Here is a 13,702-nt window from a genome sequence, read left to right as displayed (position 1 = left end):
ACTCACATCCAATTTTCTCTAATCCTAGCGAATCACCTATAGGCCTAATGTGAGCGTGCTCACTAGCTCTTGTGACAATTGAAGAGCCAATTATCCAAATATCTTTCTGGTACCCTGAAATTAAGTGTTTTAGTACTATACGAGGTTTGTTCTTATATAACCTTTGTAAGCAGCCGATTTCCATCGACCTTTCAATTTAATACTATTTTCATCTAAACCATCGAGAAAAGACTGTGTTGCAGCTCCAATACGTAATGAATGTGTATTAAATTCAGAAGGATTATGACCTAGAAATGCTAGTGTTTTCTTTAAAATATTAGAAAACTGGTACCTCGTTAGGGTTTTCATGTTTGCATGACAAAATAAATGTCCATCATCTTTATGTCTCATGGCAATATAGTCCGACATCAACTGAACAGGACAAATTGAACTAATTTTATACCTTTCCAGAACGATCGTTACTGAATTACCCAGCTGATCAGTTTTAGAAGAAGGAACTACTATATAAAGTGACCCTGAATTATTTCCAAATGTTATATTAGATCGTTTTACGATATGATTCTCATTAAAATTAGATTTTGCAATTTCTCCTACACGAAGAAATCCAAAAAATGCAACTGAAAATGAAGCTTTAAATAAACATGTTTCATATACTGAATAACATATTAAGTTCAGTGCATCTAAAAGTCTAGTTAATATATGATAATCAATGGTAATAGGCTTACGACAGTCATGTCGCTTATCTAAACGAAGCATGCCACGGAGCATTTTTTGAACTATGAAACATTGAGTGTTGTCCATCAAACCATTAATCTTTTGATAAAAACTAATGCCCGAAAGGTACGCTTTCATAGTTGAATAAGAATATTCTTCCTTAAACATGTAAGCTATATAATTAACTAAATGTGAAACAGGGCATGGCCATACGTCGTACAAATTTACTTTATGTTTAAAGTTTTGAAATGAATTTAGTCCATTTTGATACGTAAGCCAAGTATTTGAAGAATTTGAGGCTTCAATTAGGCTCAGCACTTCTGGTCTAAAATTGTCCAAAAGTCCGCTGGAACTAAAGTTGGGTGAGGTTCTGCACATGGAGCCAATTCCTTGTATTTCTGAAATTTTCCACGAGAGATTAAATCAGCAAAAACATTTTTATAACCAGGAATATGAACGGTTTTAATGTGAAAACTACCCAGCAAAGACCACAATACGATGTGTCTAACAAGTGACATAACGCGAGGTGATTTTGATGAGCAGGAATTGATAATTTTAACAACGGACTGGTTATCTGAATGAAACATAATTTTCTTTCTTTGCCATACGCTACCCCACAAATAAATCGCTAATGCGATAGGGATCATTTCTAAATAAGTTATGTCTCTGAAAACGTCTTCCTTCCAATACATAGGCCAAGGTAAATACGACCATTTCCCATTAAAATATATACCACATCCGCCTCCTATTCCCCCAGCACTATCGGTAAAGAGATTTAAAACAGAACTCGACAACCACTCGTCGTCCAAAATATAAGAAATCCCATTATAATTTTCTAAAAATATTTTCCAAATTGAAATGTCATTCAAAATATCCTTTGATATTCTGATTAAGTGATGCGGTTTTTTCCCTCGCTGACATGCAATATATAAACGTCTGTTAAAAGCACGTCCGGCTGGTAAAGCTCTGGCACAAAAGGCTAATGAACCGCATAAAGATTGTAATTGTTTTAACGTTATCTTTTTACGATTACTGGTATCGTTCAACTTTTGGAGCAATTCAATTATCTTGTTTTCTGGGATTTGAATTTGCATTTTTTCTGTGTCAATTGTTATACCTAGATATGTTATTTTCGTGCTTGGCCCTTCAGTTTTGTCCTCAGCTAATGGAACCCCTAATTCAACGCATACATTGCAAAACGTGCTCATTAATTTTCGACAGTTGTCGGTATTTTCCGCTCCAGCAAATAAAAAATCGTCTAGATAGTGATCAATATCACTAATTCCCGATTTTCTTTCTACAGCCCAGTGCAAAAACGATGAAAATCTATTGAAATGACTACACGACACAGATAACCCCATAGGCAACGTTTTCTCTATAAAATACCAATCTTCAATTTTAAAACCCAATAAATCAAACTCGCCAGGAAACATTGGCAATAATCTGAAGGCGGACTTTATATCCATTTTTGCAATTTCCGCCTTAAAACCTAGCTTTTTTATCATGTTTACTGCATGGTCAAAAGTTGAATATTTTACTGAAGTATAGAACTCATCGATAAAGTCATTGACACCGCCATTAGCTGGTGAAGACAAGTGTGTTATTAAACGAAAACCACCCGTTTTCTTTGGCACGATGCCAATAGGAGAAACTCGTAGATTTGAAATAGGTCGATAATAAAAGGGGCCCGCAATTCTGCCATTTTCCACTTCACTCATGACTTTTCTCCAAGCTAAACTTGGATCTTGTAAAACAGACTTTAAATTTTTGCTTTCATAAGCAACCCTTGGGCCTGTATAATGTGTACGAAAACCATATTTAAAACCATTGTATAATATATTTGCCGAAATTATATCGGGGTAGTCTATCAACATATTCCCTAAAACCGTAGTATTAATAGGGGTAAAACCCAAACACCAAATATCGTACTGATGATTGAAAGCTGTAAAAAAGAGATAAATTCAACATTTGAACATGTTGAAATTGCATTCGTGGACCAGGAAATCTGTTATTAGTATATGAAAAACGAGAATTTTGGTTAAAATTTCTTCGTGGATTCGAAAACCTATTTGACTGTGTTGTAGCTCTGGCATTGGACTGATACCTTGGTGCAAAATTTTGTGTAACAGGTGCCCATGGGTAATTTTTGATACCTAGGAGCAGAAAAGTGCGAAGTTGCAGAACTTCGAGGATTACTCCTACTACTTGCGTTATTTGTACAGTACATCAAAGGATGGAACTGGCTACATCTTATCCATGAATGGAGGTATACACAATTCATACGAGTACAAACGCCCTTAAAATTATAATCGTACCAAGGGTTGTTGACTGTTTGAGATGTATAAGAAGATGTCTGTTGAACCCGATTTATGCCTACTGCAATAAACTGAAGCCATAGCTGCCCATCAATGACGTCCCAAGCACGCGTATGATCTCTAGCTTTTCTTAGTCGAAATTGCATGTCATATTTATAAACTTTCTCAAAAGGTACACTAGCGCCCCTAATAATCGTCATGTAGCTAATCAATTCATTTGCCAAAGCCGGAAATCTTTGTAATAAAATTTTCATGTAATTTAAAAAACCTTCAGTCTACTCACCAATGCTAGATAATGCTTTGACTTTCGAAAACTTGTTTCTTTCAATTGAAATGTCCCCATCTTCATCAAAACCTAGCACTTTTTTTCGGTTGATCAATATTTGAAACAAAATTTTTGTAAAGTAATTGGGCCAAATCAACATATTCTAAATTCCAAATTTGATTTATAATTTTTTGTGGTACAAACACATCAACATCATTACTAGTAGGTATAACTAAATTTTCACCATTTTCTACAGTGTTTCGAGCTGCTGGCTGCCCTAGTTGTACACCTCCCTGACCCGGGTCTTGTTGTTCAGCGGGCTGTTGAGGGATGTTTGAAGCTCCAATCTGTTGTGGTGGTAGAATTGGCTGTTGAGGCAAGTATTGTGGCATTAGTGGCTGTTGTGGAGGCATTAATGGCTGTTGTGGAGGAAAAATTGGCTGTTGTGGAGGCAAAATTTGCTGTTGTGGAGGAAATAATGGTTGTTGTGGAGGCAATAATGGCTGTTGTGGAGGCAATAATGGCTGTTGTGGAGGCAATAATGGCTGTTGTGGTGGCATTATTGGCAACTGTGGATTGGCTTCATTTTGACCAATGATTTCAGCTCTTCTTGCACGACGCCTTCTGTTGACAGGTAGCTGTACCGGATTGTCCTGCCTGCGTGCAGCACGGTTTGGCAGTACCCTCTTTCCTTTTCCTCTCGGCATACTTAAACAAATAAATACGCTATTAGTGAATGCATAAGTGAAATTTTAACAACCCTGCTTCCCTAGTTAAAAAATTTGAATCAATATGAAAAACAAATATTTCAAAATGTTCAATGACTGGTTAGTATTAATAAGATGCAATGTATAAACCACGTATATAAAAACAAAAACAAGAAAAGAACGCAAAAACATGATTGTTTCTTTCAATGTCCAGTGGCAGATATTTCAATTATATTCACAATGATAATCACAAAATTATGATGACGATAATCATACAAAATTAAATTGAGTTATCCCCCAAATATAAAATGACGTGGCTTTTATCAATGAGAAATTTTTAACCCTATAATCGGCTATTAACATGAATGAAACTGTGAAACAATTCAAACGAAAATTATATCTAATTGAATTAAACAACTATAAACTTCCTTGATAATTAGCAATAATTTACGAAAATAATGATTGATTGTTGGTAGCTATATGTCCAGTGTCGCATATTTCATACATATGTTGGACAAACAGAAATGTATCTACATGTATGTCGAAACTTATATATGCCGTACTCACCAGTTACTTAGTACTGCCAGATTTGGATTAAAATTCAATTGCATGGGAAATGTCCATTAGCGTAGTAAAACAGTTAAACAATTATGTATTGCAATTCGCATTATAATTAACTATTCACCGATTTACAAATAAAATTATAAAATAATATCTATTAACAGACTGTCGACAATTTACGCAATAACAAAATTAAATTACATTTATATTACACCAAAGAAAATTACGACTTTTTTTCTTTCTTTTTTTTTTTAAAAAACAAACCTTTAACAAAGTTAGAATTATAAAACAAATGACATTAAAGTTCAACCGTTTATATTATTTATCGACTATTCTTTATAACTTTGTTAATTCAAAAGCTTAAATTATATATATATAGAATTGAAAATACTCATCTTTTCTTCTGTGTAGAATTTTCTTTTAAATCTTGTAGCTTTGGTCAAGCTCCGTGTAAGGTTTGAATCCAAATGACCAAACTACACGAGGTAAATTGCACGGACTAACATTTCGCGGGCTAAACTAATTAGCATATAAAAGTGACCAGTAAAAAATGAATCAAACACACCGGCAATTAAAATCATACCAAGTTATATAATTACAATAACCGAATTTAATTATTATTGAATTAAATTCTAATATTTCAAAACTAACCAATAACACTACGTAGTTCATACACCCCCTTGAATACCAAACTATCATATATTTGAGAAAATAGTTTTAAAACAGTTTTAACATAAATCTAGTTATAATAACAAAGAGGTGTTCATTCTGTTCATTTGACGGTATTTGAATACGTGTTAATGGGAACGATCATGATCAATCAGTTTATTCAGATCAACATGCAGTTTGGCTTAACTAAAGGGGTTTCTCCAAGTTATGTGAAAAAATGCATCCCACATCAGCTCCAACATTATGAGGAAACTGATTGAATTCATAGCTAAATGCTCTTGATAGCCATAAATCTGTTGTTTTTTTGTGGGGTTCTTGTTGCTTAGTATTTAGTTGTCTATGTTATGTCTTGTATACTATTATTTGTATATAGTTGTCTATTTTCTTTTTTAACCGTGGCGTTGTCAGTTTATTTTCGATCTATAATTTAACTATCCCTCTGGTATCTTTCACCCCTCTTTTGTAGTGTAACATTGATCACAGAGAAGATGTATTTGTTTTCGGGCAAGGTATCAATATATTAGTTAATTATTGCCCAATTTTGAAAAGCACAACATCAGAGTCTATATCGTGTTGTATGTTCAAGGTGTTAAACATATTTGGCGGCATTGTCTTGTTTTAACATATGAACATTTAAGTGCGAGGAATACACAATTTTTATTTTTTATATAGATTAGACCGTTGGTTTTCCCGTTTGAATGATTTTAAACTAGTAATTTTGGGGCCCTATTATAGCTTGTTGGTCGGTGTAAGCAAAGGCTCCGTGTTGAAGGCTGTACCTTGGCCTATAATGGTTTACTTTTATAAATTGTTATTTGGATGAAGAGTTGTCTCATTTGCACTCAAACCACATTTTCCTATATCTATCCATGTAAACATGTGACATTATTTTAGAAATCAATCAAATGAAAAACAATATCACAATTTAAAACAAAAAATAGACAAATTGAAAGAAAAACATCATTTAATTTAGACTTTGAACTGGAAATAATGCTAAGAAAAATAAAACAGATACATTACATCAAAGCTTTAAAATTTTGAATAGGAAATATCACCAGCACATAGGACACTTTACTCCTAGATAAAAACTCTAAAAATGTGTGAAATGAAACATAAAGTTACCGAAGAAAAGTCGTTCACATATTTTCTTTTAAAGATATATAGACCTTATTTAAACAGGTAAATGTAAATATAAGAAATATCATGAATATTAACGAATCATTACTAAGGTAAACAATCATGACCTATCAAATATTAAAAATATGAATACAAACATGTTGATATAGATCTTAGGTGTGACATAAAATTCATACAATGTTTTGTTTATACAACTATGCGGATTTTTCATTCATTTTATATGTTTTCTGAGGACTGTCCACAACGATGTCTCATTCCGGATCTAGCTGGTACACGTGTATGCATGATAATTATACAGCTGGTCAAACTTCATGTTTGTATATAAACAACTGTAAACCGATGAATATATTTTTGGGAGCTCTGGCAGCCTTTGGATTTATTTCAAATTTGTTAGTATTTATTCTAATTTGGATTGATAAAAATCTTAATAATCCTATTTACATAGGAATACAACTGTTATCTATACCAGATTCAATTGTCCTTTCAATACGATTTTTGTGGATAGCAATTCCATCAATAGACTATAAATCACGTGATACGAGTCGTCTGCTGGCTGTTAGCGTTGTTGTTATGGCGATATATTTGACATCATGTGTTTCATCAGCTGCTCATGTCCTCTTACTAGCAGTTCAGCAGTACCTTCTAATCGCTCACCCAATAAAAAGTAGACTTTGGATAACAAGAAGGAAAACAGTCATTTCGTCAATGGTATTGTGGACTATCACAGCAATAATAATGGTACCGTACATTTATTTGATATATGTTAACCATGATTACAAGATAGAGACTTCAATTTTCAATGACGTGTATACCGCTATTTATTATGTCGTTCCAATCGCTATATTACTAACACTTCATGTTTTAAAGACCAAAGCCCTGAGATCATCATTACTGAACAGAGACGCTGCATTGAAAAGGGTATCTAGAATGATCTCCCTTGTAATTTTATCTTACGTCATTACAACTGCTCCTACAAATGTAAAGGGAGTGCTGGAGCTATCTTACTGTACTATGATTGACGAATGGTACATTGTTTTTGGACACATTGGAAATATACTTCTATTTCTGAACTACACAATTAATCCATACATATATTTCTTGAGCACACCTCAATTTAGACATGCTCTAATTATATGTTGCAGATTTAGTTATCGAAATAACAATTCTATGTTATACAAATAAAGATATTTGTCCAAAATGAAAAATGTATATTTATATTATTAGTAAAATGACACAGAGCACTTCTTTTGTGTCTAGATGACATATGAAGTTTTATGAATATGACTAAAATCATATTCGTAAAGGTGTGTCATTCAAGTCGTGCATTTTCCTTTTTAAGTATTCAGAGATCCTGTTTAATGCATTTTATATGTTCTGTTCTATGATTGTTCACATTCATGTCTTATACTATATATAGCTCACACATATGTCATGTATGATTGTATATCGATTATATTATACAGTAAATGAAACTGCATGCTTTTTTTAAAACAACTGTTAACTTGTATACGCGTATTAGGCACTCTGGAAGCCTCTGGATTTTTTCCCAAATGTGTTAAGTTTAACTTTTATTTTAATACGAATTGATTTAAAACGGTAAAATCCTATAAATAAGACAACCGATATTTAAATCTTATCAATCGATTTAGATGATGCTAAAAAACGGGAACAAAAACAAAAATGAGCGTATCGCGGGAACTGTTAAAGAAGTAAGACCGGTTGCGTCGACAAGTTAAGCGTTTACTGCTAAATGTATCACCGCAAATCGATACTCGGTCAGAATGTCTAATGAATAGGCCACAATCTGCAAAAAATAAAATCCCTTAAACACTGAACTCAAATTCAAAACAGAAAGTTAATAATCAAATGACAAAATCAAAAGCTCAAACACATCAAACAAAAGGATACCAATTGTCATACTCCAGACTTGGTACAGGCATTTTTGGATTGGAATGAACCTGATTTTATATTTAGGTAAACCTCTCACTTGTATGACATTCGCATCAATTTCAATTATATTAATAACGATGCGTGAACAAATCAAACAGTCATAATACGTAAAATTTACCGCTCAAAATCTTTTGATGACTACACACTTAATCCTCTCACATTTCCTTTAAATATTTTTTTAATTTTTTTAATAGTGTTCCTGTAATATTTCAAAATGTATTTTTGTACACTTTTTTGATACAATGTTTACTCACTGGAACTGTAAAGATGTAAATTAAATCTGTTTTAATATTGACATCCGAATAAAAAAATTCATTGGTTTATCGTAAAAATGTTGTTAGTACTAACTGTGAGCTTTCAGAAAAATATAATATTACATAACAGTTTACGGGAAATTGAATCAATGCCGGTCCGGTCTTTGATAAACAATCATGTAGGGAAAACGGTACTATTTATTCTGCCATAGGCGACAATATTAACATTTTCTAAATTTACCACTTTTTAAGATAAAAACCTGGATAAACAGTTATATGTTGTGTTAGTTTTATTATTGTTTTTTAAAAATTAAAGCCAAATAGTATCATGACCAACTTCCAACGGAGCTTGTTTATGTTATCCATGCCCACCGTCATTTTGCACCAAATTTATGAAATTTTGCAAGTCTTTTCCAATACTTCTCTAGAAAATATTTCAATAGGTTTCAAAATTTATATTGTAAATATACACACTGCAGTTATTCATAGATAAATAAAAAATATATTGTATCCTTACATCCTATCACAGCGCTCCTAATTTGACTTCCTTCACCTGCCTTGGGTACACAAAAGGCCAACCTAATGCTGGGAAAATTAAATACTACCGTTTTCCCTATACTGTGACATAAAGATATAAAGAATTCTTATGACATTATTAATGCAATACTTGGCTATTGTGAAAACCTTGGCCATAATAAATACTTGTATGTCCCCAGTGCTTAAAGAAACATAGATCATTTTATGTCCCCACCCCTACATGCTGGTTTACCTCATTCTCTACTTCTTTCAGAAAAGCCTTAATAAACAACCTGTATCCAATCATATCTTATCTTATTTAAAAAGAATGATAAATAGTTCCATTTAAACAGATAAAATTGACAGTTCCATTCAATTTGTATTCATTTTATCAAAAATTTACAACAAATGAAAAATTCAAGATTTTTCATACTAATCTCCATTCCATGCTTTAGTATATGCCATATTGTGGTTAAAAATTTCAGAGCTTGTTATAAAATCTATTATTCTGTCTTGAGATGATGAAAACAAATATATTAGACACTTTAAACATTAAATATGCAAAATACTCAGCTGTAAAGTTGCCTTTGTTGCCTGTATTAATCAATAAAAAAGCTGAATTATGTCCCTTGGGAGTATTAATTTCCACCAAAAGTCCTTTCAAACAGTAGGAAATGAAAAATTATTTATGTCTGATATAATAAAAGAAAGAAACTAAAAAATGAAGCACTTTTGAAATATTTGTTGCATGAATTATCAAGAATGTGAACAATTCTTTACACATGAGAGTATACATTCTATGTAAATTTAGCCTCAAGTGGGCCTCTTTTTTTCTTAGATTAACAATTCTAACACTGAAAATGCTTCCAATGTGACCAAATATTGCCTAATTTCTTAAACAGTACAAACTTAACCAGACAATTTCCCATTTTAATAGATTATGTTTACAGAATTACCCAAGTGATACATTTAGGGAATTATGCAGCAAAAATGGCAAACATTTCAGTAAAAAATATTTGTCGCGACTTGAATTCTGGTGTTTCCAATTGAAAAAATCATTGCGAAAGGTGAAATCAAATACAAAAGAACTATAATATGGTGCATTTTACACAATATAGTTAGTATTGACATCCTAGAATAAAGTTTTATATCATTACCAATCAATTTGACCTATCATGATGACTCAGCACTTTTCTCAACACAGTATTGTTCTCAGTGAAAAATTTCTATTCTTTGTGATAAAAATTAAATGTACTAAACAAAAGCTTCAAAATAGTATAAAAGAATTGAAGTCTGAGTGACTTTGATTGCCCTTGCTATCTTCAGTATAGGGAAAACGGTACTATTTATTCTGCCATAGGCGACAATATTAACATTTTCTAAATTTACCACTTTTTAAGATAAAAACCTGGATAAAACAGTTATATGTTGTGTTAGTACTTTATTATTGTGTTTTAAAAATTGAAGCCAAATAGTATCATGACCAACTTCCAACGGAGCTTGTTTATGTTATCCATGCCCACCGTCATTTTGCACCAAATTTATGAAATTTTGCAAATCTTTTCCAATACTTCTCTAGAAAATATTTCAATAGGTTTCAAAATTTATATTGTAAATATACACACTGCAGTTATTCATAGATAAATAAAAAATATATTGTATCCTTACATCCTATCACAGCGCTCCTAATTTGACTTCCTTCACCTGCCTTGGGTACACAAAAGGCCAACCTAATGCTGGGAAAATTAAATACTACCGTTTTCCCTATACTGTGACATAAAGATATAAAGAATTCTTATGACATTATTAATGCAATACTTGGCTATTGTGAAAACCTTGGCCATAATAAATACTTGTATGTCCCCAGTGCTTAAAGAAACATAGATCATTTTATGTCCCCACCCCTACATGCTGGTTTACCTCATTCTCTACTTCTTTCAGAAAAGCCTTAATAAACAACCTGTATCCAATCATATCTTATCTTATTTAAAAAGAATGATAAATAGTTCCATTTAAACAGATAAAATTGACAGTTCCATTCAATTTGTATTCATTTTATCAAAAATTTACAACAAATGAAAAATTCAAGATTTTTCATACTAATCTCCATTCCATGCTTTAGTATATGCCATATTGTGGTTAAAAATTTCAGAGCTTGTTATAAAATCTATTATTCTGTCTTGAGATGATGAAAACAAATATATTAGACACTTTAAACATTAAATATGCAAAATACTCAGCTGTAAAGTTGCCTTTGTTGCCTGTATTAATCAATAAAAAAGCTGAATTATGTCCCTTGGGAGTATTAATTTCCACCAAAAGTCCTTTCAAACAGTAGGAAATGAAAAATTATTTATGTCTGATATAATAAAAGAAAGAAACTAAAAAATGAAGCACTTTTGAAATATTTGTTGCATGAATTATCAAGAATGTGAACAATTCTTTACACATGAGAGTATACATTCTATGTAAATTTAGCCTCAAGTGGGCCTCTTTTTTTCTTAGATTAACAATTCTAACACTGAAAATGCTTCCAATGTGACCAAATATTGCCTAATTTCTTAAACAGTACAAACTTAACCAGACAATTTCCCATTTTAATAGATTATGTTTACAGAATTACCCAAGTGATACATTTAGGGAATTATGCAGCAAAAATGGCAAACATTTCAGTAAAAAATATTTGTCGCGACTTGAATTCTGGTGTTTCCAATTGAAAAAATCATTGCGAAAGGTGAAATCAAATACAAAAGAACTATAATATGGTGCATTTTACACAATATAGTTAGTATTGACATCCTAGAATAAAGTTTTATATCATTACCAATCAATTTGACCTATCATGATGACTCAGCACTTTTCTCAACACAGTATTGTTCTCAGTGAAAAATTTCTATTCTTTGTGATAAAAATTAAATGTACTAAACAAAAGCTTCAAAATAGTATAAAAGAATTGAAGTCTGAGTGACTTTGATTGCCCTTGCTATCTTCAGTATAGGGAAAACGGTACTATTTATTCTGCCATAGGCGACAATATTAACATTTTCTAAATTTACCACTTTTTAAGATAAAAACCTGGATAAAACAGTTATATGTTGTGTTAGTACTTTATTATTGTGTTTTAAAAATTGAAGCCAAATAGTATCATGACCAACTTCCAACGGAGCTTGTTTATGTTATCCATGCCCACCGTCATTTTGCACCAAATTTATGAAATTTTGCAAATCTTTTCCAATACTTCTCTAGAAAATATTTCAATAGGTTTCAAAATTTATATTGTAAATATACACACTGCAGTTATTCATAGATAAATAAAAAATATATTGTATCCTTACATCCTATCACAGCGCTCCTAATTTGACTTCCTTCACCTGCCTTGGGTACACAAAAGGCCAACCTAATGCTGGGAAAATTAAATACTACCGTTTTCCCTATACTGTGACATAAAGATATAAAGAATTCTTATGACATTATTAATGCAATACTTGGCTATTGTGAAAACCTTGGCCATAATAAATACTTGTATGTCCCCAGTGCTTAAAGAAACATAGATCATTTTATGTCCCCACCCCTACATGCTGGTTTACCTCATTCTCTACTTCTTTCAGAAAAGCCTTAATAAACAACCTGTATCCAATCATATCTTATCTTATTTAAAAAGAATGATAAATAGTTCCATTTAAACAGATAAAATTGACAGTTCCATTCAATTTGTATTCATTTTATCAAAAATTTACAACAAATGAAAAATTCAAGATTTTTCATACTAATCTCCATTCCATGCTTTAGTATATGCCATATTGTGGTTAAAAATTTCAGAGCTTGTTATAAAATCTATTATTCTGTCTTGAGATGATGAAAACAAATATATTAGACACTTTAAACATTAAATATGCAAAATACTCAGCTGTAAAGTTGCCTTTGTTGCCTGTATTAATCAATAAAAAAGCTGAATTATGTCCCTTGGGAGTATTAATTTCCACCAAAAGTCCTTTCAAACAGTAGGAAATGAAAAATTATTTATGTCTGATATAATAAAAGAAAGAAACTAAAAAATGAAGCACTTTTGAAATATTTGTTGCATGAATTATCAAGAATGTGAACAATTCTTTACACATGAGAGTATACATTCTATGTAAATTTAGCCTCAAGTGGGCCTCTTTTTTTCTTAGATTAACAATTCTAACACTGAAAATGCTTCCAATGTGACCAAATATTGCCTAATTTCTTAAACAGTACAAACTTAACCAGACAATTTCCCATTTTAATAGATTATGTTTACAGAATTACCCAAGTGATACATTTAGGGAATTATGCAGCAAAAACGGCAAACATTTCAGTAAAAAATATTTGTCGCGACTTGAATTCTGGTGTTTCCAATTGAAAAAATCATTGCGAAAGGTGGAATCAAATACAAAAGAACTATAATATGGTGCATTATACACAATATAGTTAGTATTGACATCCTAGAATAAAGTTTTATATCATTACCAATCAATTTGACCTATCATGATGACTCAGCACTTTTCTCAACACAGTATTGTTCTCAGTGAAAAATTTCTATTCTTTGTGATAAAAATTAAATGTACTAAACAAAAGCTTCAAAATAGTATA

At 31.7% G+C, this 13,702-nt stretch overlaps 2 protein-coding genes across 2 annotated transcripts; one reads left to right on the top strand and one right to left on the bottom strand.

The window, feature by feature from the left end:
* Nucleotides 1–135: 135 nt before the first annotated feature.
* LOC139483055 (uncharacterized) lies at nucleotides 136–768 on the bottom strand. The gene has a single exon (XM_071267081.1). It carries the CDS (start codon nucleotides 766–768, stop codon nucleotides 136–138), a length of 633 nt encoding a protein of 210 aa, XP_071123182.1.
* Nucleotides 769–6,614: 5,846 nt separating this feature from the next.
* Nucleotides 6,615–7,550, top strand: LOC139483054 (adrenocorticotropic hormone receptor-like). Its single transcript, XM_071267080.1, has one exon. It carries the CDS (start codon nucleotides 6,615–6,617, stop codon nucleotides 7,548–7,550), a length of 936 nt encoding a protein of 311 aa, XP_071123181.1.
* The last annotated feature ends 6,152 nt before the right edge of the window (nucleotides 7,551–13,702 follow it).

This window comes from Mytilus edulis, chromosome 7 (assembly GCF_963676685.1).
Source record: "Mytilus edulis chromosome 7, xbMytEdul2.2, whole genome shotgun sequence".
Lineage (NCBI taxonomy): Eukaryota > Metazoa > Mollusca > Bivalvia > Mytilida > Mytilidae > Mytilus > Mytilus edulis.
Note: the sequence above shows the minus strand (reverse complement) of the source record. Positions and strands in the feature narration are given on the sequence as shown.

Bases quoted from the DNA above. Each gene is read 5' to 3' on its own strand.
- LOC139483055 (XM_071267081.1), bottom strand. From the start codon at position 768: ATGCTCCGTGGCATGCTTCGTTTAGATAAGCGACATGACTGTCGTAAG.
- LOC139483054 (XM_071267080.1), top strand. From the start codon at position 6,615: ATGTCTCATTCCGGATCTAGCTGGTACACGTGTATGCATGATAATTAT.